Raw genomic sequence first — 27,008 nt, forward strand, 5'->3', positions numbered from 1 at the left:
AAAAAGCATCCTTACTTTTTCGTTTATTTCGACGTAGTAGCAGATCAAAACAACGAAAAATCGAAACATATTCAGGACAATTTCCACCAGTTGAATGGTTTAATTCACGTACAGTTCATTTACATAGTATTGGAACGCAAACTACTGATCAGGTTAGATTGAAGTTTTAATGTGAAAATTATTTTGAATGGGAAGACTGGTATTTTAAAAAATTAAAGTTCTTGAACACTTTTATGGCAGAATTTAAATAGACATATTTGCGTTTTGAATCGTCATATAAGCCCTATTCAAGTTACTGATTTTTCTTCAGTCACATTCACACATATTTCCTTTTTGAATTACATAAATAAATTTGGAAAAACCATTTTTCATTTTAATGAATTAGTTTTCTAAACTTGATTTTTATTAGATAATTCAGATAACATTTTCTATTTTTTGTGTTATTTATGAAAAATTAGGAAAAAAAAATTTCCAATCGATTTTTGATTTAAATCGAAATTTCATATATGTGCGTGTATCATATATAATACATTTTACTAATTTAGAAAACAATCGATCATTTAAAAATTCATTGACAGTATTGTTAAATTTAGATGTTACCATATTATAAAAATTTCATTATTACATAGTCGATTTGTATATATAGAAAGTTATAGAAAATATCATATGACAAGATACAAAACAAGTATAGGAAAATATCATAGTGCCCATCTAATACATTCATACTTATATAATATTAATTTTAAATAATAATTTATAATAAAATTGAGGAAAACATATCAACAAAATATCAAAATAATAATAATAATAATTAACTGAATTGGTTTTTAACCTACGCTTATAATTTATTTCATTTTAAAATATTTAGCTCAATAATATTGTTAACGTAATAATAAATTGAAAAGGTAACAAAATATTTATTCGAGTATAGAGTTTGTGTATATATTTATATGCACCTTACATATCCATCAAATACAATTAATTATCCTCCAATGTGTATAAAACCTAAAATGAAAAATCATCGATTCCAGTTATGTCAGTTAAATACGAAATGATTTATATATTATTAAAAAACAATACATGTGTATGTATGTATATATAGATATGTACATAATATATATGTAAATGTAAATGCGTGTTTTAAAGTGTAGAGGCTGTAAACTCTTAAAAACTCTTTAAAAATAAAAAGAATATACAGTAATTACCGGATATTTGAGCCTCGAATAATTATGCGTTTCATTTTTAATTACACGTGAATTTAAAACAATTTCAAATTTGTATATGCAATTATTCAGGTGACATTTAATATTTAAGTACTTGCTTGTTTGATTTAACCATTTAAAATTTTTGCATGAAATGTATTTATGTCTCACGGGACAAATAATTATGAAATAATTCAGTTAAATTTTAATTAATAATAAGTGTAACTAGGTTATTTTTGACAATGTCAAAGCACATGTCAATATTAAAACGACTTGTCAAAGTCTTTCATGAAAAAAAAAACACTTATGAGAATAAATTTATTATATTTTACAAATATAACTGAGCTACAGTTTAATACGATCTCGTAAACGGACCTATTTTGTATTTCAGTGTTTATTAAAAGCGTCGTTTTTTATTTAGTTTAGTTTAAACATTTAGTTGATAGTTCAGCTCATGAGTTGCTCTTGTTTCACGGTAAATTATTTCTAGTAGTATTGCTGCAGTTTTAAAATCAGGTGATTTTTAAATTTAATAATTTCATTAAATTATTTCATTGTGACAAATCAAAAATATGTATATGAACAATCAGTGTCATATGTGTGAAGTTTAAAGGAAAGATTTTGTTTAATAAAAAGGTAGCGCTTTTAAGTTCTTAAATTAATTTCATTTCAACATTGCATATTTTGAACCAACGCAATTATCCGAGGATTACTGTATGAATTTTATGTAAACTTAAACAGCTTCATTTTTGTTCATGTTATCTTGGGTAAAAGAAATTAATTTTATTTTTATTGTTGTTGTTTTTTTTTTGGAAAGTCGAAAAGGTGTACTCCAATTTATTTTAATATTGTTTTTGGTTTACCTTTGGCTGTTCACGATAATGCTGTATGTAGGTACATGTAATATTGTATGTATATAGCTACTGGCTAAACAAAAAACATAATACAAAATAATTATTTTGTAGTTTTTTTTCCTTCAATGAAATTTTATTCTTTCAAAATTGTTTTTGTTGTTAAAATTATTGTGAATAATTTTTTAACTACTGCTTGTCAAAAAATTTACTGTACACGTGCCGTATATGCGTATTTAAATGTTTTCGTTTCTTTTCCTTAAATTTAAATTATATGTTTCTTATGAATAATTGTGAGTAGCTATATATACAAATGAAAAATAAGATCTAATTAAGATCAAAAATTTTAATTTGTATTTAAAATTCGATAATTTTTTTTAATTTATTTTCATTTCTCTCTTGGGCCACTTGGGGAGCCTACCTAACGGCAGTGTTAACGTTCACATTATTCTGAAACGCAATGAAATTTTGTTGAATATATTAAATTGATGTGTTAAAGTATGTGTCTGTTAAAGTATGTAAATTGAACTTCATATTGTTAAATTGTAAAAATGTTATTGCATTTATTGCTTTTCCTTCAAAATGGTTTGGAATTCAAAAATATTAGATAAATATCGAGATTTCTAATCGTGTTTTGGAAATTATTTAAAAATGCTGCCTAAGTTTAGAAGTATTTAATTCAACATCTTTAACTTTTCGAAATTAAAATTCAATCAGTCCATGTGAAATTAATTAAAGAATTAAATACCTTTCTTGAAATGTAAACGTGACTCTATATAAGTAAATTGATATTATTTAAATAAAAATGAAAAATTACACGTGCGAAACGATAAAAACAAATAATTTGCTATTCTGCAGGCGTTAAGCTAAAGTATTTTCTTCTCAGTTTCATATTAAGAAACGCATGAGTGCGTTCAGATTATAAATGTACACATATATTTTAATGGGTGTTAAATTAACTTTGTGACAATATTTGAAGTTTTTGGAAAATCAAGAGCATAGAATTTTTTTATATCTTATGATGTCACACCATTATGGTGTGAATGAAAAAAATAATAAATTTAAATTAATGTTTTATAAAGGTCATTATTGTTTATATGTAATATGTAAAAGTATTAAAATTTTTTATATTTATACATGACTTGTATGACTAATATTTTGTATAATTTTTCAGGAAATTCCTACAGTACATACACTTTCAAATTCAACATTTTATGATGGTTCTGAATATAGTCAAAGATCATCAACATTACCAAAGCGACATAGACGCCATTTATCTGGTGATTCAATTTTTGCATTATCATCAAGAGATTGTTCACCATTACGACGTAATTCACCTGCATATTCTAGTTCAAGTTTACCAAGATCAACACATTCAGTGTCACCAATGTCAACAAATGTACAAAATGGTACACAATATCAATCACAACAGTCATCAAATATATGTGTGAGTAGTTCTACAACTTATCAATCATCAATTGCAAAAGCTTATGGTACTGGTAATGAAACTACATTTAACAAGCATATTTATGAACAACAAAATCGCCTTAAAACATCTACTAAAAAACTAAAAGCGATAGATAATCATAATAAAATATCATCATCTGGCCGTAATTTACGACAATCCGGTCATATTAATTATGAAAATGGCAAAACAGAATCTGTTTTAATTTCAGGTCCATCCAGTATAGATAGTGGAAAAATTTCATTAAATAAACAACCAACTAGTGATAATTCTAGTCTAGAATTTTCAGAAAATGTAAATGTTAAAAATCAACAAATATCACCAACCAGATCAATTTTAATATTAAATCGTTCACCACGAAGTTCATTTCGTCACTCAAATTTAAGAAATAATTCTGTAAAGAAGTCCGAAACAAATGGATATGATCATTCAACTAATAGCTCTACTATTAAATTTGAAAATGTACCAATTGGAAAGAATAGTTCATCATCAAATGGAATTTCAAATTCAGCTTCAAATAGTTCTATAATGTTACAAGTTACAACGAATGGTTCACAATCAAATATTCCGAGTACGAAAATTTTTGTTCAAAATTCACCAGTACGTAGTGTTATAACATTAGAAAATCGAAAATTATTGGACAGTGCTAATGTATATATTATTAATAATGAGACAACAACTAATGAAAAAGGAGAAATAACCAAAAATTCATTTACCAGACAAAAATCAAATCCATTAGATTCAATAAAATTAAATAGTTCAATGTTTGAAAGTGATACCAATTCGGAAGCATATGATTCTTTATCAGCTGTATCAGATACATCTAAAAATCAAAATGATTCAATTTCTATACAAGAAAAACCAGATCCATTAAAATTTACTAAAAATACAAATAATGATACAGCAATGAATAATAGTAGAATATTACCATTAAAATTATCTCAAAATGGTTCAAATGGTATTATATATAAAAATTATTTAAAAAATGATTTACCACAATCTGTTAATTCCGAAGAAAATATATCGGAATTTTGTAAAGCTGGTTCAGTTGGAAATTTAGGATTTTATGAAAAAAATATAAATGATTTAAATAATAAAATTAATTCAAATGATTTAAAAAATTTAAGATTTGAATCAGCTAGTAGTTTAAATTCAAAATCATTATTAAATACACCAGTTGATTCATTGGCAAATATATTACAAAAACAAAAATTAGATGTTGAAAGTGAACCAAATTTAACAAATAGAAATAATGAGAAATTAATTAAAAATGATAATTTTATGAAAACAATTGATAAAAATATTGTTGATTATGGTTTAAATTCAACAAAAGATAATAATGATGAATTATATAATTTTCCAAGTTTAACTGATTTAAGTTTTAATTTTACATCTTTGGCTGCTAAAAAAATATTACAAGGTGTTAGCTTAAATAGTGTAGATACTTTAGTTGAATTAAATCTTGCTAATATTAAAGATAAGGAAAAACAAAAAAATAATACATTAATATAAAAAATGATTTTATTATATACATTTATATATATAAAATTATATAATATTCAAAAATTATCTTATTCCGTCCAAAATCTTTGAATAAAAGGACTTTAAAAAGCACACAATATCTATAAAAACGTGCTATTTAAATCAATTTAGGTTTAACAAATCTAAAATATTTTTATAAATTTTTTGCACAAAACCACATGGTCCATTAATTTCAAATCTTATCTAAAATTCAAATAAATTTTTCAATTACTAAATTTTGAAGCGTATAACACTTTAAAATAATTAAAAATTTTAAGATTTACGGAAAGACTCCTTACAAAAATATTTTTAAAACGAAATTTAAACAAGAAAATATTCAACTTAAGTAAAAATTTAATAAACACCTACAATTACAATTTTTTTTTTGTTGAAACTAAATAAATTTTCAAAAATTTTTTAATTAAATTTTGTAATTTTTTATTATTAATTTTTAAGAATATTCAAAACAACGCACCAGTAAAAAAAAAAAATTTTTGTTGTAAATAATTTTTAAAAAAAATTTTAAAAAATATTATTTTAATAAATTTTTATATTAAAGCATTTTAAATGCATTTTACAATATTAAATTAAAAAGCTTTTTTTTTTATAAATTTTAAAATAAAATTTTATATTTAATTAATTTAGGTTTTATACAACAGAATTTTAATTATAATTATGTAATATATAAATATATATACATATAAAAATATAATATTATAATAGAATAACAGAAAATTGCACTAGAATGAAAGAATATTTGCACTTATTTAAAAAAAATAATAATAATAATAATAGGTTTTCATTTTGCTTTTAATTTTAAATTGTTTTAAAAGATGAAATAACCAAAAATGAATTAATTTTCTATATTATAAACAAAAATCTAATCTTCCCAGACATCAATTTTGTAGATATATCGCAATATTATAAAATCAAGATTTCAAAATTTTATATGTAGAAAAATCTGCAAAGTCCAAAACTCAATGTTGTTTATTTTCTCGTGAAATGTGCAGATAATTAATATCTATTTCGAATATAAAAAAATTTATTTGCAACATATAAAAATTGTTATGAATATATTATGTCAAAATGTCATTTTGTTATCGTGTCCGCAATTCACGAATATCAATATATGCAATGTCATTAAATACGATGCATAATACGATGCGTATCTGTATTGCAGTTAAACGTAGTAGTATTCCAGTTATAACACATGTACATATGTGCATTATTGAAGTCATATGACTTTCTAATACTTATAAAATTATATTGAAAATTTTGCAAAAATTGTAATTGTAATTCATTTCTCGTTGTTTCCATATGACATTACTTTTTGTATATAAATGACAATTATAATTGTCAAAAATTAAAAAAATTAAATCTTTTTGAAATTAAAAATTTATAAAAATTCTACAGGAATGTCCAATTACATTTAAGAAAAACCAAATCAAATCGAATTTGTAATTTTATAAAATTTTGTTTTTGTAAATTTCAAAAACCCCGAATTGTTTAATTAATAATAGAATAAATTAAGCTTCTGAAATTTTTCAAAAAAAAACAAAAATTTTATTAATTTTTCGAAGAAATCTTAATATTATAACCGATTAGATTTTTGTATATAAATATATTTTATATCAGTTATAAAAATTTTTTAATGCTTTAATTATATAGATATTTTATAAATAAAATTAAATTTTATAATATGTATATAATATGGTTATACATTAATAATAATATTGTATTCTAAATTACTTATTAAAATAGAAAATTTATTAAAATTTAAATATATAAAATGAATATTGCATTCAATAAGTAAACAGGCAAAAAAAAAAAAAAATAAATTGTTAAAATTTACAAAAGCAGTGTTTCTAAATATTCTTTATCAAATATAAGATAAAAAATGCATTTTAAATTTATATTTAATTAATAATACACATTTTTAAATTAAAATAAATTTATACTTATTTAGATCTTTGTTAATTAGATTTCTATTTTTACTTTTATCACAATTTTAATTAATAAAATTAATATTGACTGGTAATTTGTAAATAATAAAAAATTGTTATTTTGTTTTATTAATATTTTACTTTTTCTATACCAAAAACAGATTCTATACCAAAAATAAATTTGAAAATTGTAGAGTTTAGTAATAGAATTTTTTAATAGACTCTGTTTTACAAACTCATTAAATATTTATTAAGTATTTTAAAATTATACAACTGTAATATTAAAATAATATCATATTTCAATATTGTTATTTTTTAAAATATATAAATTAAGCTAAATTTAAATCTAACTGAGCCAAATCTAATTGGTCACCGAAATTAAATCTATTTCTAATAAATATTTCAAGGACAGTTGTTTAATTATTTTATACATAATAAAATTTGTAAATTGTATTTTTAAATTTTCATTTAGTTCTTTGTAATAATCTCGAATGAAAATATTATTAAAAACATTTTTTGTTTAATTAATTCTTCCTTAATTTAAAAACTTAAATTTTTGCTAAATGACAATATTTAAAATATTTTTTTTTTTTTTTTTTTAATATCATTTTACAAATTAAATATAATATAAGTTTTCATTATTGAGATTTAATTTCTTCTGAAACAAACAAAATTCATAAATTAATTTGTTTATCATTTATTACCAGAATCAATTAGATATTCAAGAATCTACATAATTAAATGAAGTAGTTTTCATCTAGATTGCCAGTCTTAAAAATTATATTAATACTCTACATACATATGTAGTACAAATAAAATATAACACTTATAATTTTTATACATGAATACACCAAAATATAAAAAATTGAACCAAATCAAAATATAAAAGAAAAATAGAATATAGGTACAATAAAAATTAATATAAATTATTTAAAAATTTTTATTGTATATATAAAAGATCTATAAGTAAATATTAATTTATGCATTATTCTTTTTCTTATACAAACAAAAAATTTTGAAGCAATTTATTATAAAATATCTTATTAAATAATTGCCATTCCAACAGCATTTATAATTTATATATAAATCATAAAATATTAGATTACTCGTATATATTTTAATAGTTTTTATATAGAATACAATATAATATAAACATATTATAAATTTTTTTTTTTTTTTATATAAAATTAAAAATGTGTTTTATTTTTTAATTATTCAAAGCAATTTATAAAATTTTATATACTTAAATATTAACCAAAATAAAGTGAAATTGCCATTTAAATAATATAAGCTGTTTATTAATAGATTATTAAGCATTATTAAAATATTTTTGAATTGTTTAACAAAATTATCTTATTTTGTTTTTTTTTTTATTCTTTTTGTATATATACAGGCATTTTAATGTCTTAATAATATTATATGTCTAATAAGTTCTTAAAGAAAACTGAAAGACAATAAATAAAAATATATAAATATGTTTCTTATATAAATTATAATAAATAAATTAATAAATTTTATGATATTTACGATTGGTGGTATCATTATTTAAAAAACCATTAAAAAATTCAATATCAAAGAAAATTTATTTATATATAAAATTTTAAAAAAAAATTAATTAATAATTGTGATTGAATAGTTTTCATATATAAAGGTCAAAAAAATATAAAACTATATTATGAACGCACATTGAAGACAATAAACAACGAAATAAATTATATAATTATGAAATGAAATAAAATCTAAATTAAAATTTAAAAAAAAAATATTTAAAAATTGAAAAAAAAAAAGTATAAAATACTTATAAAATAATATTTTTTTTTATAAGATTTTCAACTACTTATACATACATATATTTTTTTATAAAATAAAAAAATAAATTTAAAAATAAATAAATAATAAACGAGTAAGAATGAATTTTTTAAATAAGAGGTGAAGAATTTAAAAATTAAATAAAAAAATAAATACAATATATAAATTTATATATATTACGAATTTTTATAAAAACAATTTAATGCAAAATAAAAACATGATTAAAAAATTGATATAAAAAATTTTATTATGTTTTAATTTATAATTATTTAAAATTATAAGGTTATACAATATATGTACACAATTATTGGACAACCCTATATTTGAGATAAGTATATATTTTGTTTATGTGTACCATTTTATATTAGTATTGTATTAATTTTATTTTAATATAGAAATTTCTTTAATAATTACCTGTAATATAAAAATAGAAACCAAAAAGGAGAACACAAAAATCTAATTTTGATATTAACACTAAATTTTTAATTATTTTCATAATTAAATTTTTCTTCAAAATCTTATTTAATGATGTCTTCTTATATTGTAATAATTTGTTTTAGTTAAGTTTTTACTCAACACTCAAAATTCGATAATTAATACGAAGATTATTATATCGTTCGTCTCTTAAAAGTTTATTCATTAATTAATAACAACAGTACTCGTAACAATTTATTTTTGATTTCTAGCCCAATATTATGAATATTTATTGTGAGTACAACTATTTGAGTATTAGGAATGACTATTAGAAAAATAATGTCTATTTTTTGATTTTTTAATTTCACAGTTTGTCCAAACTCTAGATATTGAATTTTTCAATAAAAAAAAACAAAATTATGCTAAAACTTCACATTGAATTTTCTTCAGATTAGAAAACTTTATTTAAAACGTATATTTAAAAATTATGCAGCGCGATATTTTGGAATGTACTTCATATATGGAATTTACATTAAAACTACATTTTCGAAAATAACAATTTATCTTAATGTAAATAGAATTTTCAAAATATTTGTGACAAGAATTAAGTTATGATGGAAATAGTTTTCGAAATTTGAAATTTATATGTATATAATTAAAAAATTCTGCTTTTATGCCGATTTCGAGATTTTCAATAAGTCAGACATGCAATGAAAGTGAGTCAGATTTGTGATATACTCCAGTGATTCGTCAATATTAAACATTTTTTCTATTATGCTCTTCATCTAATTATTAATATTATTTTAACAGTAGCTGTAAAACAACTTAAAAATTCCTTATTTTTAGGGCTATTCGTATGGCTTTTCAGACATTTTAATAAAACAAAATAACAATAAAGTCTTAATACTCGTATTTTTATCTGATATGAGAATTTTGTTTTTTTTTTTTTATTAATTATTTACAAACTTTTACATACATTTTTAATTTATTTTTTTTTTTTTTTAATTATTGATTTTTTAACAAACAACTGGTTATGGAATTATTATTAGTTTACATTTTTTTTTTTTTGTTTATTTTAAAATAAATTACAGGATCTCTTGATATAAAACAATTAAAAAAATATTTAATTTAACAAACAAAAATATTTCAATAAAATTTGATTAAGTACAAAAAAAAAGAAAAAAAAATTATCAATATTATAGTTTTATTATTTGTTTTTAAAAATATTCTTTTGTTTTTTTACATAATTATTTTACTTTAACAAAAATTATTAATATTTTTTTTCTTATTAATTTTATACAAAATATATAAATATAATATTATACTATTATATTAAAATATATGTAGATAAAAATATAGGTAAAGTACAAATTTTTAATTAATTTCTATAATATATTATATTTAATAATATATAATTATACAAAACTTATATAAATATATAAATACAACTGTCGGTATATATAAAATTATTATATAAGGTAAATATATATTCATACATACATACATTATGTATGTATAATCATATAGGAATGATGATAAATTTTTGTTGTACTTATTATTTTTTTTCTTCTTCTTCTTCTAAATATGATAAATTTTTTTTTTTATAATATCTTTAATATTTTTCAATTATTTTTTTTATTAATATTATAATATTATTGTCATCGCAATTGAATTTTAAATTTTTAATTTATAGATATAATGTAGAAAAGAATAAAACAACAAATTCTATATGTACATCCCACATAAAATCATGGCTCACAATACTTAATTTAATTCAATGTAAATTTATTAAAGAGTTAAAATTTAAATATTATTTTGGAAGGCAGTATATATTGGCATAATATGTACATACATAAATTGTATGTAGGTCTAATAAAAATAAAATTATTATATCGGAATAAAATGTTAATTATTACATTTATTAATAGAAATTACATATTTGCAATTTCTTACTTGCTGGTAATAAAAAATTATTTATTTCATATTAAATTGCAATTTGTTTTTAGTTTTGATCAAAAATTTAAAACATAAATTGGTAAATAAATTTAAATAACTTTGCTAATTTAAAAATTCCAATAATATGGAATTAAAATAAATATTTCAGTTTATTGTTTATAATTTGCTGAATTTTAATTCTAATTGAATTATTTTTAATATTTAATAAATTTTGAAATAATATTTATAATATATTTTCAGATTCTCTCAAAAAAATTATAAATGATGGCAAAAAATAACAATTTGTTATTAGCATTAATATTCATATTCAAATTTATTAAAATGAATTTTAATATAGCTTAAGGCAAAACAATATAAAATTGTCAACATGTTCTAATTTTAACATTTTATCTATTGTTACTTAAGTAATTTGATTATAATTCAATTTATAATTTAAAAAAATTCATATTATGAGCGTAATTTTGAATTTTGAATGTATACAAAGCAAATTTGTAATAATTTAGTAATCTTAATGGTATGCCAACAAAAAAACATTTATCATTTTTAATGCCAATCAAGTATAAAATATTTAAAAAAAAAAATTATTTTGTCAGTATTTAACATTTAAAAATTTGTTAATCTTCAATTCCGTAATGCAGTAATCCAAACTGTGAATTTAATTCAACTTATACAAATATATTACTGAATTTTTAGCTTAAATACAAAATTACTAAATTTGATTTGAAATTACTGCATTAAGGAATTTCAGACATTTTAGTGTAAAACATTTAAAATTTACATTATATTCTCCACAAAAAAAAAAAATAAGAACATTTCTAAAGCATTTTTACAATTTTGTATACATACAGCAATATTTAAATTTTTTACTTAAGAATAATTTAATAATTCATTAAAAATTCAATTAGAAATACTAAATACTTTCTAATTAAACAAAGACAAATCTATAAAATGCCTTTTAAAGAATTTCTTACAAATTTTATATTGAAATTAATGTGGGTATTTTTTATACATTTATTGAGATTTAGAACAAAAAAATGTTAATAATTTGAAAAAGAAAAAAAAAATAATATATGTATAATATAAATTTATTTATTTTTAAAATAATTCTAAATAATTATTTTAATATCGATTATGATTGCTTTCTCTAACACTCATTTTACTAACAGAGTACCTATCTGAATAGTTATCATATTTATCTACTTTATAATTGATTTCTTGTGGAGTATAACCGATATTTTTTTGCCAATGACGTGTCCAATATAAATCTTCATTTCTTAATTGTGATGGTGTTTTTGCATCTCGGCATACATATACACAATAGATCATAGAACCAATTAATGTTAAAAATCCAAATACCAAAAATATTATTCCAAGAATCCTAAAAAAAAAAATACAAAGCACTTAATGTAGTTAAAAGTACATTTTGTTAATTAAATTAAGAGCTTCGGAATTGCAAATAGTACTGTATTAGAAAAATATTAGTATTATAATATCTGAATTGGCTAGTAATACAGTACTAATATAATTCCGATGGAAGAGTATCAGATGAAATATTTTTAAAAATTTGTAAATTTTTTTTTAATTTGCTTACCAAACAAAAGTCGGTTCAAAAAATTGAATAACTATTACGAAACCAAGTGTAACAAGTATCAAACCTAAATTGAGCAAAAGCATTAAACAACATACACCTCTAATATTTGGACAAAATGGATTTGGTGCAGACATTGCTTCTATTTTTGCTCCTAAAAAATTTGAAAAAAAAAAAATTATTAAATTTTAATTAAAATTCAATTTTTTTTTTTTTTAATAAAATTATCTACCTCTTTTCCTATGTGATCTTCCACTTCTACCAGTTTTGGCTGAGCTAGCAACTGAATAAATACTACGAGCTCCACTTCGTGACTGTGCTCTATGTCCACTGTATCGACTTTAAAATAAAATTAAAATCGTATTTAATATATTTTTATATAATCTTTTAATTAACCATTAAGATACCTTAATTCTGAAGGTTCTTTATAAGCAGCGCTTGTTACATATATATCACTACCATTATCACCACCATGATCATAACTTAAGGCAGAAGGTGCTCTTGATGGAAGTCGTATACCATTTATATGATGATTTGATGAACTCATTGGACCTAAATGTTTTGGTCCACCATTACTATATAGTCCACCATTTACCATACTACCACCACCACCACCACCACCACCGCCACCACCAGTCCTAGATGAGGTATGTTTACGTGATGATGTATGCCTATAATTTCCGGGTGACATTCTTTCATTTGCTACAGTATATTCAGATAATGTTCTTTCAGATGGTGCTCTATGACTTTCTTCACCATCTGTTGAATAACCACGATTTGAATGTACATAAGGAGGATCTGGTGTAAAACGTCCATGTGTTGCCACATAATGACCACCTTTAAGCCTTTATTTTTTGGTTTTGGTGTATAAAAATAAAATCAAAATTATAATTTTTATTAAAATATTTATTATAAACTTTGTTTAAATGACGACTTTATCATTTATGGTTATCATTAATTTTATTCCCACTGCTTAATGTAAAAGTGGTCGTGTAAACAAAGGTATTTGTGGTCATTTGATTTTATAATCTTGTTGAATATTTTATAGAAAATTCAAAATATTTATACTCACTTTTTTACTCTTCTTTCCTGCATTTTTCGAATAAATTGTATATATATATATATATATATATATATATATTGTATGTATGTTTATAAATATTTACCACCTAATTAATTTAGCTATTTAATTCGTGTCCAAAGTTAGAAATCTCAAAGACAAAATCGTTTTTCAGCATGTACATATGTGTGTTTGTGTGTGTGTATATTTAAAAGTATATATAGATTTTTAATTATACAAGCTTTGACAATTTAATTGTTCTTTGGTAATTATTCAAATATATTCGCAAATTATTTTTTATTTTTATAATTTCTATTCATGTACTTTTGAATTCTTTATTTTCTTTATTTCTTTATAAATTCCAAAAGTATGCACTTTTAAAATAAATTAAATTTAATGTAGTAGATTTAATTTTCGGACTTAGTGCTAAATTAAAAATTTCTTTTAGCATTTTTCTGAAAGAAAAAAAGACCAAAAACAACAAAAAAAATAGTTGAAAATTAATAACGCATCAGAAAATGTCAATTAATGCACTTTTGACGGTCAAAAATAATAACATCAAGTTGAAGATCAAATATTGACGTAATTGACATTTTAAAATTTTTTTATTATAATTATTAATTTATTGAAATTAGTATATTAGCATTTTTAGTTTTCGATTATTTTAACTCTTTTTTGAAACACAATATGTTTCTTATGATTTTTAAAAAAAATGTCCAACCAGCAATTCGGACTTCTAATTTTATTTACATAATTCTAAAATATTTTATAAATTGTGCAGAATATTCGTGACAGATTCGAATTTTTTTCACTGATTATTGAAACTAAACAAATTACTAAAACTGAGAGTGGGCCACCTTGTGTTGGAATGCCTTCTTTTACATTTTTTCTTATGTCACTCCAATAAAATTGTATGTAAGGTCTAATTAATAAATTACAATTCGATAGTATATTGGCATGATTTAATAAATAACATGGACTTTTTGGACTGAAAGAACTATCTATTTTTATTGACTATAAAAATTTTGGCTATAAAAAATATATTATTTTAATTGTATTATTTTAATACTTCCGAGTCTTATAGAGGCTTGTTACCTATTTAGTTAGAATTCAATGACAATATCAAAGTTTAGTTGTGCCCCAGACCTATTGTTCCTTCAGGAGTGGAGTAGGAACAAAAAAAAAACGAAAATGCTCGAGAATTTTCATTAATTCATTATTTTTTCGATAATACAACATATTAATGAGAAATAAATGTGTGCAATTGTTTTATTAATATTGTCATGTGTTTTATTAATTGTCAGTCGTTCACACAATTTAAATTTTACAATTAAATTTTAAAAGTTGACAGTGCAAGTTGAAATATTATCTTTTACAAGTACAATAAATTTAATTGTAATTTTTGTTCTAAGAATATTAAAACTTGTTTTTAAATATTCACAAAATAATATTGATCAAATGAAAAAAAAATTGATAGTTAAACTTGAATTTTGACAAATGCGATAAGAAAAATAATTGTGATTAATTTTTGTATTTTTAGGCACTATAAAAATAATTTGATTACACAAATATTTTAATTTTAGAGGCTAAAAATACTCTACCATTAGCTATCAATCAAAATTCAAAATTTTCTTTAATAATTTCGAGACTAAAATCAAAAACTATAAAAACGACACCTATGTATATAATTTTACAGTAATAATAAATTATTTTCAAATTCAAAAATATTTCTCTATACAATATTGAAAATAAAGTTTAAATACACCAAAAAAAAAATTAAAAAATAACACAAAAAACAAAATACTATTTGCGCAGGTCAAGTTAATTTTTATTTTCAAAAAAAAAAAAAAAATTAAATATTAAATTTAAATAAACCTACATATATGCACATTATTATTGTATATGAGTTGAAAATGAACGCAGAGATGATCATCACATTATACAGAATGACGTATAAGCATAAATATTTAATTTCCATATATGTACATATATTTATATATACATGTATGTATGTAAATAAAATTTCAATTCAATGACATTTTTTGTTTTTTTGAGCACATAACTGTTGTTGTATTAAAGCTTTTTCAATTCTGATATTGTTCTATATTGTCAGAAATTGCAATTTGTATAAAAGATGAGTAATTTGTACATATATAAGTAATAATAATGTAGGCATATACTTATATATATGAGAAAAAATATAATATTAAATAATAACCTACAAAATTTATGCATTCTTTTTGTTTCTTAAGAATATTTTTTTGCTTTTGGTATCATAAAATTCTGCGTGAATTTTTTTTTTTTAAAAAAATATTATTCTTTCCAATTTTTTGTTTTTCTTCACTCTTTAAATTCGTGTGGGTGAAATATTAAGGTTTTCATTTTCAAGGTAGCTGCTATTATGTTTATAAGAAGACAATAAGAAAAATGTAAGTATAATCGAACAATATACAAATTTGTATTTTTTTTTTCTTTTTAGTACTCGTAGTAGGTGGCACCACTTTATTAGAAAATTCACTTTTATTATGTAGGTATAAATAAAACAAAAAAATCGAAAATATTTTTAAAAAAATAAAACTATTATGCAAAAAATAAAAAAATATGAATAATTTTTTTTAATTAATTTCTAATTTTTTTATATAATTTTCATATTATAATTATAATTTAATTATATTATTCGTAATGCACTTCAAAAATAATCGAATTTTATTGTTACCAGTTTATTAATATTTTAGCTTAATACTGTAGAAATCCAAAATAGACGAAAAAAATTTTTTTTTTTTGTACAACTCATAAGAAATTTTGAAAATCGAGTTATTCAAGTTTCTTAATCCAAAAAAAAAAATAAATTTTAATTAAAATTTTTTTATCTATTTTTTTTTTTATATTTTATAACATCTATTTAATCAATTTATTGGCTATTTTTTTTTATGATCTTTTGAATTTATTTATTTTTGTTAAATTGCTCTTAAATAAAAATAATTTTTTTTTTTAAGGTAAACTAAGTCACTATTCCATTTTTAGAAGGTCTTCATTATATTTTTATTATTATTTTTTATTATTTTCATTTTTCTCTTTTTAATGTGTTAAATTTGCCAGATATATGTCAAAAAATAAATGTAAAGCATTTTAAATAATTGTTGTGTATTTGGCAAAATTTTCGAATTGAAATTAAAAAAAAATTATGAAATTTATTTTTGATATTTAATTAAAATAATTAAAAAAATTATGCTATTTTTTAATAATATTAATAAAATTAAAAAAAAAAAAAAAATAAATAAAATTTCCAATTTAATTTTTTTATAAAATGACAGGTACAAAAAAAAATGAAAACAAGCAAAATAACATTTCTTTTTTTTCCTGTATTGAAAATTTTTGACACATCTACATTTTATTATAGTATGTTATGCGTATGTATATGGTAATACTAATGCACAATATTATTATATTCGTTCAAAAAAATATTGTATTTAACCTATAAATTAAAACATAAATTTTTTTTTTTTCTTTGAAATATGCATTAGTGTTAGTGCCTAAGTTAGATAATTTTCTTTTATGTTTTTTTGGTTAAAAATTATTTATATGAAGAAAATAATTTTTTTATATGCAAATTATTCCCACTTTTTTCAATAATTAAAATAAAAATTAAAAAAAAAAAAATTAAAATATTTTTTTTTTTTTTTATTATTTTTTAACACCACAAATTTTGGACAAATACGCATACATATTTAACATAAAATATATTAAGCCTTACACTCTGAAATATTTTTTTGTTTTATTTTTTCTTTTCTTTCATATACATATATATATATATATATATATATATATATGTACATATAAAAACTAGTTTGAAAAATAATTTTTAAAAATTTTGATTTTTTTGTTTGTTTGTTTTAACTAGTTGTCTAACTATATATATATATAATAGCGATATGCATACACACATAAATTTGATGGAAAATGAAAAAAAAAAACAAAAATTGCACAACTAAATCTAAACTAAAAATATATATATATATATGTATATATACATATATATATAGAGAAATATATGTATTATTAGATTCGCGCCAAGAAAAGAATTACAATTAATTTTGCGTATAAAATACGATGTCCGCCCTTGTTCATCTCAGGCGGATAAATATTGTACTAAACTTAAACTATATAAGAAAATTTTATTTCTTCTCGTTGGTAAACTCAAATTATTTTTTTTTTATTTTTTTTTTCTTTTCAAATGTTTTCGTTTTTATAGTTTTTAATTTTGAGAGTAAATACATTGCTGGGGAAAAAATTATGTATGTTTATTTATTTTTTAATTTATAATTTCCAAAAAAAATTGTAACCTGTTAATAATAAGAGAACTTGTTTGTTTAAATATATGACAAATGATAATCTTATATTGTCATTTTTTGAAAATTTGTCAACATTACACGCCATTCTCCAGTTGAATATTTACAAACCAGAAGAGAGTTTTGAATGATTGTTGTACATATTTTTGAAGCCATTCAAGAAAAAAACATTTGGAACAGTGAAGAAAAAAAATTATCAATACTTTATTTTTTCCAATAAATTCCAAACCATAAGAGGGAGGAAGGCAATTCATTTATACTAAAACAAAAGCTCGGTTTACAAGGTTGCCAGCTGTTTTGAAATTAGAGAAAGCTGCTATGTTACGTCACCTAAAAAAAAAACAAAGTTCTTTAAAAATGAATAGTTAAAAATTTCAAAAATTTTTAAACTTAAAAGTAATATGATTTCGAAGTTAGAACAGAATATAATTAATATGGATATTCATGAGAAAGCTATTATTTTTCGAAGATTTCTGAATTATATTTAATGATAAGCCTATTTGACGCAAGCACAAAGTTATACTAAAAATTTTGAGATTGATTTTAGGCCTGTGTGCAAATCGGAACCTATTGAACTGTGAACATCGTTTCCGCACAAAAGTTTTGTCTACTAATGATTTTCTATACAATGGTATATTAAGTGTACTTAGATATGACAATCCCCGGAATATATACATACGCATAATAATTTCGAAACAAAAAACTTAAGTGAGAAACTTTTTGAAAAATTATACGTGCCATGTAAGCCATATACATTTCGACTTTTTTTTTTCATTTTGTGCTAATTAAATTAATTTACGATAATAAATTTATAATAATCGATTTTATAAAATAACTTGTCAACACATAAAATTTATGGCTATTACAATCAAATCATACATCTCTTCATCCGTAATTTTAATAATCGGTCGTATTTAAGAATTGATATTATCATAGAAATTTGAGAATTTTCTAATACCGTAAAAATTATAATTAATTATTTTGAACTTACAAATCTTATATATTTCGTTCAAAATACTATTCTGTTTGTGTAAATTTTATAATATAAATATGAGTGTATGGGTTATAATCTATAATAGAGGTTAAGTAAGTTAAATACCGAAAATTAGCATAAAGTTAGGTGACTGACTTTGTTTTCAAAATTTCAATAAATTAGTTTTATATCCAACAACAAATTTATAAGTATACTATGCACATAATCTTCTCATAAATTTTAGTCACTTAATGTAAAAATATTTTTAAGTCTGTTTTTATTTGATAATATGAAATTCCTTTTTTAATCTCACCAATTTAATTAAATCTTTCTAATACTACTATATAATAAAATATTTATTTGTATTACACAATATATCCAATTTTTTTTTTAAAAATACAAACTGCAATATATGAGAAAAAATGAAACTGACATTCATCACATTTAGAGAGCAAAGAGAAATGAGAGTGGAATAAAATTCAAATTTTCTCTTCTGTTTTTATTGGAAATTGTAAGTTTTGACTTTAAATCAAATTAAATTTTTGTTTTGTGTTTGACATTTTTACTTCAGGCAATATTGATTGACTGAATATTTTAATTACGAAAAAAATCACAGTTATGAAGGTAAAATTAAAAAGAGAGCTAAAAATTGGCTGAAAATACTAGAGCATATTAAGTAAATGTCAAGTCCTAGATTTCCGATTATGCCATGATATTGACGAATTTGAAATTTTCGTTTATTTATATTAACATGTTAACATAAAAGTACTTTATTATCACATGTATGCCTAATATGTCGAACTCGAATACATTAAAGTGTTTACACAATACAATTATATAATAAATTATGTAGTGAGAAACAGCATTCCATATACCAAATAAAAAAAAAATATTTTCATACTAAAATAAAAATTATGGTGATACAGTTAAGAAAATACAACTGAGATAAATATATATATATATACAAATATATTATAATTAAATTTTAAATACGAAAATATAAAAAATTTAGGATTCATTTTAAATTATTAAATATATTTTCTAAATGTTATAATTTATTTATTATAAAATTGTTTCAAGTAGAGATGAAAAGAAGAGTTGCAAATTACAAAATTTATTTCAAATTTCCAAAGAAATTAACACATATACAAAAATTATTAGTTTGTATTTGTTATTATTTTTATTAATTATAAAAAAAAAAGAAAAATGTAACATGCAACTTTTTCAAATTGCGATTACATATTTTATAGGAATTTCTCACTTTAATGGTTAATGTACTTATTTGTATATGGTAATTTTTGGTCATCTTTACCATTACGGATATACCAGCTGGTTAACATAATATTTAAAAATTATAATATTAATACAACTAAAATCGTGTATGCGATCGCAAAAATGAGAAAAACTTATACATGTAAAATATAAATTGACAGACACAGAGTTGTTGTTGGGCAAATATCTTACATTTATAAAGTATTTTATTTACTCTTTTAGATTCTATAAAAATTATTGACTGTAATAATAATTCTCTTATATTGCAAGAATAATTCTCTTATATTTACTACCATAATAATAAAATATATTTTTTAATATAAAATATATTTGCAATAAATATAAGAGAATTATTATTATAAACGAGGATAGTTGAATTTATGTATACAATAAAATTTTTGGCATATTTCCGCTAGATGTCGTTTTTTTTTTTTTTCAGTATCTGTTGTATGAATTTGCTAATGTTAAAAATTTATGAACCATAAGTATTTGTTATGTGACCTGAATTTGGTTTGTGTCCTTAATAATATAACAATTCGATAAAAGGTTGTTTCATTTGCATATTACCGAAATGCAAGTGCCCATTTTACAATTAATTTTTCGTTCAAAAGAATTAATTTTTGAAAAAAATTTCAAAAATTAATTCTTTTGACATTATTATTAGAATATGACAATTTTGAAATTGTCAAAAATTTCATATTGATTATAATTATGTTTTTGACTTGCTAATCGTAATAAAATGTTTTATTGGTTATTTTTATTATAATAATTTTTAACCTAATAATACTAATAATAATTTCTATAAGTTTCCTTAAAATGCAATAGATATCGCTTAATATTTAAAAATCCTTTAGAAATTGTCTTAAATTATTCAAAGTTTACCGTTATTTGGAATTTGTTATCCAATTATAAAAAAGCTGTGTTTTTTGTTTTGAACTTGCAAAATGGTTATGATTTTAAAATAAAAATGTATAAGATTGATAAGGCGATAAAGCTAATATATTACATAAAGAATATGTTATACATATATATGCACACATTAAAATTCGTATATGATAAAGCAATGTATACACACGAAAATTGTTTTTAAAATCAATTTTAAGACAAAGTGAGGTATGCAATGTGATATGAAAACTTAATGAAAAGTGAAAGGAAAGATAGTAGAGTGACCGTTATGTTAAATTTATCGTCCAATTGTCACTAAAAAATTTATATATAAAAATTTGGGTTAATGACTTAATTGACAATAAATTTTTGAATTAAATAAAGGGGGGATACAATATGTCAAAATGTCAAAAACCCATATGTTAATAATAATAGAGATAACAATAAAAACTTCAATCTAAAATTAGGATCCATGGCTCTATTTAATGATAATATGATGATCATGTGATTTTTGCAAATGACCATCATCTGCAAAAGTTGACACTGACTGCACATGACTATAATCATTTGACTTTTGAAATTAATCACACTTAAAATTAATCAAAAGTGACTCAAATGTGTACTCGTTGTGCGGTCCAAAAAATATTTCTATAAAAATCATGTAAATTAATATTTTTATATATATATCTAAAGAATCGACACTTACTCAGTTTCATTTCTATTCGATTCGCAATTTTCACTTAAATTTCGATCCTCTTCAACTTCGCTCATTTTTGCAAATGCGTTATTTTTTTTAGAGATGCATAAATGACACCATTATATCTGCAATGTTTTCATATTTGACATTTTTAAAAGGGCTGTCAATATCAATTGTAAAATGAAAAGTATGGCGTTTGTCGAACTTGCATGGTAGAGTTTTTAAAATTATGGCAAATATCATGTGACATTTTTGAAAAGGTCCATTATAACTTCATATTCATTCAAAATACAATCTGAAATATTGTTACGGGTATTAATAAAAAAAAACCCAATAAATTTATGAACTTTCCACAATTAATTTATTTTATTTAACTGCATTTTATTTATTCTTAATTGGACACTTATAAAAAAAAAATTTATTTTCCCTTTTGTTTTTTTTTGATAGCTATGATTACAGTCGCTTGGTATGCAATATTATAAATTTTATATATTTATTATTTTATTACAGCGTTAACACTATAGACATATTTTTGTTTTTTATTTTCCTTTGTTTTATAGAATATTTTATTATTATGGTAGTAAATATTTAATATGTACGTATGCATTTTGTTCAAAATTTTTGATTATTACAAAACAAAGAAAATTATTATGTCAGAAAATTTATTTTTCATTGACAATGACAAATAATTTGATTTTATTTCTCTTTAGTATATACATGAGAATTTTATTTCTCTTAAGTATACATTTTTGTTATAAAAGGAAATAATTAGGGGAAATTAATAAAAGGAATTATAATAGAAAGTGGGGGAGGCGGAAATAAATATTTTTATTGAAGAAATATTTTATATTATTCTTATTTACATTATTATAGCTTGAATTTTTTTCTACAAACATATAATCTATAGGTTTTTCATTTGTATTTTTATGTATATAGCAATGAAAATCTTAAATTAAATACAAATTATGCTATATTTATGTATTTTAGTGTATTCAAATAAGTCTATATATGAGAGTCTTATAAGTCAAAGTTTCATAAAATTTTTTTGTTTTAAGGATTTTCAAACCAAATTGGTTTTTTTCATATATTATTAAAATATTTCTTTCATTATTTTGGTAAATTATTTTTGTTTTTTTTTTTAATTTATTCTTTGTTTCCATTATATCTTATTTGTAAAACTTATAATTAGATTTTATAGCATGTTCTTATATAAAACATACTTATGCATAAGAAGTTTCTTAAATTTTTAATTAATGAAAATATAAATGTATGGGAAAATGATGTAATAAATTCAATTTATTTTTATAATGTAAAAATTATTTGTTTGAATGATGTAAAATATTTAATTTTGTGTTATCATGTTTTCAAATGCTTTGATTTCAATTTTTTTCTCTGTGTATCATTACAGTAATTCAAAAAACAATTGTTCGATACAAGCTAATTTGAAAATTTTTGCAAATTTTGGTACATTAGCCCATGAATGGGTTTATTTTAATTCTAACTGTCTGTAATTTTGTGTTTTTGTTCAGGGATGGTAAAGAGAAGATTTTAAAACGATTTTCTGCAAATCGATTTTGTAGAAACTACGGAAAATAATTCAAAGATATTAGTTAATTCAATAGCTGTTCTTACTCTTTAAGATTAATGAATGTCATAAAATAGTTAAAAATCATGGAACCTATGATATTTAATAATTTTTTGATTTAATTTACTCTTTTCCTAGGGATGCAAATATGTATATCAACAATTTTTATGAAACTAATGTCATTTTTGATTCTAAAGAGATAATTTTAAAATTGGAATAAATATAAGAGTGTATATAATTTGAAATTTATTCTTAATTTATTATAAATATTTGGGTGTAAAAGTTCGATTTCAATGAATCTAAAACAATAAATTCGTATTATAATGAAATTTTTTTAATATTTTAATAAAAATTGTTTTAAAAATTTCAATAAGAAATTGTGTTATTTCAACCGGTTCATTATAATTTTATAGATTAATAATATTTTTGTTTCTTGTAAATCTGTTTTAAAAATGCAAAAAAAATATATTAAAAAAATTATAAGTTTAATAAAAATTTACATATTGCATCCTCATATTTTAAGTTTCCATTCAATTAACTATTATTTCTCATCAGAAATAATTGAATTCAAAAATTTAATTATATAACAAATTATGTTTTAAAATTTTCAAAGTTAAAACAAGTAAAATAATAATTTAATATTAAAGACTTAGTTGATTAAATTTTTAATTGATTATATTGAAAAATATTTTAAAATGCCTATCCGATTCGCTTGATACATATAATTTTCGTATTTCAAAGTGCTTCTGAAAATAATATACATATAATATTGTGCATGCGGAATTTAATGCAAAAAATTAATTTTTATGTCAAAATTATGACAAAAATTTGAAAAAAAAAAAATTTTTATATATTTTTTTATATATTATTATAATATAATTTATGTGCTTATTATATGTACAATGCAAATATATGCAATAAAATTTTAAATATGCAATGATTATTCGATGAAAATATTGTGTCGTATGTGTGTAATAAAGGCAAATAACTAAAAAAGTTCTTTAAGTGAAATGTTTTTGAACTTTTAAAAAAATTTTTAATTTACTTAAATTTTCTTTTTTTAATTTTAATTTTTCTCTTATTTTTTTCTTTATTTTACATACTAGCGGCTTCTAGAAAGATATTTTATGTATTTTAGATGTATATATAGCAATTTTCAATTTGAATTTCAGATTTTTGATTTGATTATTAGATTATATTGTTGTTAAAACTAACATTTACAATAAAAGTAAAATTCAATTGACAAAGTCAAAGACTATAATATTAAGATTGTAAAGTAATAATGACAAACTGGGTTATTATAACAGTTTGGACAGATAAAACAGAGCAGATCAGTGTTAAAAATTATGTGATTTTAATTCTAAAGTTGATTTGGTTATCGAATATTGGAATATTGACAATGTGGTTATCGTCCATAATAATCTCTCAATTTTTGAATTGTTTAAAATCTGAAATATTAAATTAAAAATTTACTCTTTAGAATTAGAATTAAATTCAAATTGAAAATACTACATATACATACAATAAAAACGTATACAAATATATTATTGTTATTTATATATTTGTAAATATATTTATCATATATAGGAGTATATAAATTTAATTTATTTTTTTTATTTATTTTCTTATTTTAATTTCTTTAAAGGTTTTTTTATTTATTTTTTTTATTAAGAATATTTTTTTTTATGCTTGTGATTTTAATTTTTAATCAATTTGTACATAATATTTTTTTTTCCTTTGTCTATTTCTTAAGCAAATTCAATATAATTTTCTTTTGTTTTTAATATTTTTAATTTTAATTGTTATTTTAATATTTTAAAAGTATGATGTTCATTTGATTTTTATATAATAGCAGTAATCATACTTCTTTTATTTCAATTTAATTTTCTTTTATTATAAAATCGAAAGTAGCATAATTTTTTGGGGTGAAAAAATTTGACAATAAATGGAAACGAGACTGAAATTGGGAATATAAAGATGGGTTTAAATGAATTTTGAAAAAAAAACATTTGAATTAATTTTCTTATTACATTTCAATTCTTACAGGATGAAATTTTTTCATCCCCCTAAGTGCAATATTGAGATAATGGGTCAACACTGTCACATTCTAAAAGCGAATTTTTTCGTAAAGAATTAAAAAATAAATTAGAAATAAATTAAAAAATAATTGCTTATTATTTACATTTTTTTGTTTACAACTTGTATATGAAAAAAATTTCAAATTTGACAATTAACTAAAATTTTTGAAAACTCATATTCTAAAAATATTATTTTTATTTACATAAAAAACAGTGTTACCGCTTTCTCAATAAATTTTAATGAAAATTTTATTAAATTAAATATGTAATTTACAAAAACTGAAGTTTGTAATATACTCTACTGTATAGTTTTAATTTATCAATGATTATACAATTTCAATAAATAAAATAATTATGTTTAATCTTTTAATAATGTAAAAATGTATTATAAATTGGTAAAAAATAAATAAATAAAATAAAAAATTTTGAAATAAATAATTATAAAGCTCTAGAACTCCCAATAGCATGTGCTCAAACTTGCAATTTAATTGTTCTAATTTTAAATAAGAGTGTAAAATTTAATAATTTGGCTGTAGAAGATTTTAATATATTTTCTTTATATATCGTTAAATTTTGATATGTAAATGGAAGTTCAGTATTTTTAGTTTTCTTTTTTTTTTTCATTTTAAAGAATGCTTCTTTTACTTGTATTATAATATATAAAAAGCGGAAACCAATAATTATTATTTTATATTTTAAAGTATTTTTTTGTTTTTATTTTTAAGTAGGTATAATTAATAATTATCCTACTGGAGAAAATTTCTTTTATATTTAATTGAAATAAGAATTTTTAAATAATTTTTTTTCATCGATAATTATAAATGTACGATAATTACCTATGTATTTTTTAATTGTTGAATTTTTCATAGGAATTAGACTATAAATTTATTTAATTGAAAATTCACTAAATATTTATTGTGAATATTATTGAATTTTTTCTTTTTCAAATATTTTTTATATATAGTATTTTTGATTTTTTTCTTAAACTATTAAAAAATTGTTGTATTTTCAATTTTTTACATTTTTTTAATATTTTTTGTTTCGTTTATTATCATCATTTGGAATCTTATTATCTAATTATATAATCTAATTATATAGTTGTCCTTTTTTAATGTTTTTTAAATTTTGGTAATTTTTGATTTTCTTTTTTGTTAGGTTCTTACTTACTTAATTATTTATTATACATAATTGCATTAAAAAAAGTTATTATAGTTTTTTAAGTTTGTTTTAAAAATAGTTTAATAGATTTATACAGTTTATACAAATTAAAAAATAAGAGTTTTTTTTTTCTTTATTTCTGTGTTTTTCTTTTTTTAATTAAAAAGTTCCTATTTCAAAAGAATTCATCATTATGTAATAT

General features: G+C 20.3%; 2 protein-coding genes across 3 annotated transcripts in view; one reads left to right on the forward strand and one right to left on the reverse strand.

Moving 5' to 3' along the window:
* The window catches only part of LOC129612823 (uncharacterized), a 52,406-nt gene extending 47,315 nt beyond the window's left edge, over window positions 1–5,091 (forward strand). Inside the window, exons 8-9 of the mRNA XM_055526607.1 lie at window positions 1–152; window positions 3,228–5,091. Of these exons, the coding sequence (XP_055382582.1) occupies window positions 1–152; window positions 3,228–5,030 (1,955 nt within the window). The 3' untranslated portion in view covers window positions 5,031–5,091. The remainder of the gene's footprint in view (window positions 153–3,227) is intronic.
* A 6,376-nt stretch (window positions 5,092–11,467) lies between these two features.
* LOC129612824 (uncharacterized) lies at window positions 11,468–17,940 on the reverse strand. 2 transcript variants are annotated; one of them, XM_055526608.1, is made up of 6 exons: window positions 17,896–17,940; window positions 13,822–14,264; window positions 13,157–13,594; window positions 12,982–13,088; window positions 12,753–12,903; window positions 11,468–12,539 (listed from the first exon to the last, which is right to left on the reverse strand). In XM_055526608.1, exons 2-6 carry the CDS (start codon window positions 13,842–13,844, stop codon window positions 12,281–12,283), a joined length of 978 nt encoding a protein of 325 aa, XP_055382583.1. In that variant the 5' UTR covers window positions 13,845–14,264; window positions 17,896–17,940; the 3' UTR covers window positions 11,468–12,280. The 2 variants fall into 2 exon arrangements, with proteins under 2 accessions (XP_055382583.1, XP_055382584.1); XM_055526609.1 differs by having other exon boundaries at window positions 13,822–14,183; window positions 17,896–17,913.
* Window positions 17,941–27,008: the final 9,068 nt, after the last annotated feature.

Source organism: Condylostylus longicornis, unplaced genomic scaffold (genome assembly GCF_029603195.1).
Source record: "Condylostylus longicornis isolate FDR11 unplaced genomic scaffold, ASM2960319v2 ptg000077l, whole genome shotgun sequence".
NCBI lineage: Eukaryota > Metazoa > Arthropoda > Insecta > Diptera > Dolichopodidae > Condylostylus > Condylostylus longicornis.

Coding starts and splice junctions, on each gene's coding strand:
- LOC129612824 (XM_055526608.1), bottom strand. CDS start 13,844: ATGCAGGAAAGAAGAGTAAAAAA. Junction 12,904..12,981: donor AAGATCACATAGGAAAAGAG/GTAGATAATTTT, acceptor CAAATTTTTTAG/GAGCAAAAATAGAAGCAATG. Junction 12,540..12,752: donor TTTGAACCGACTTTTGTTTG/GTAAGCAAATTA, acceptor TTTTTTTTTTAG/GATTCTTGGAATAATATTTT.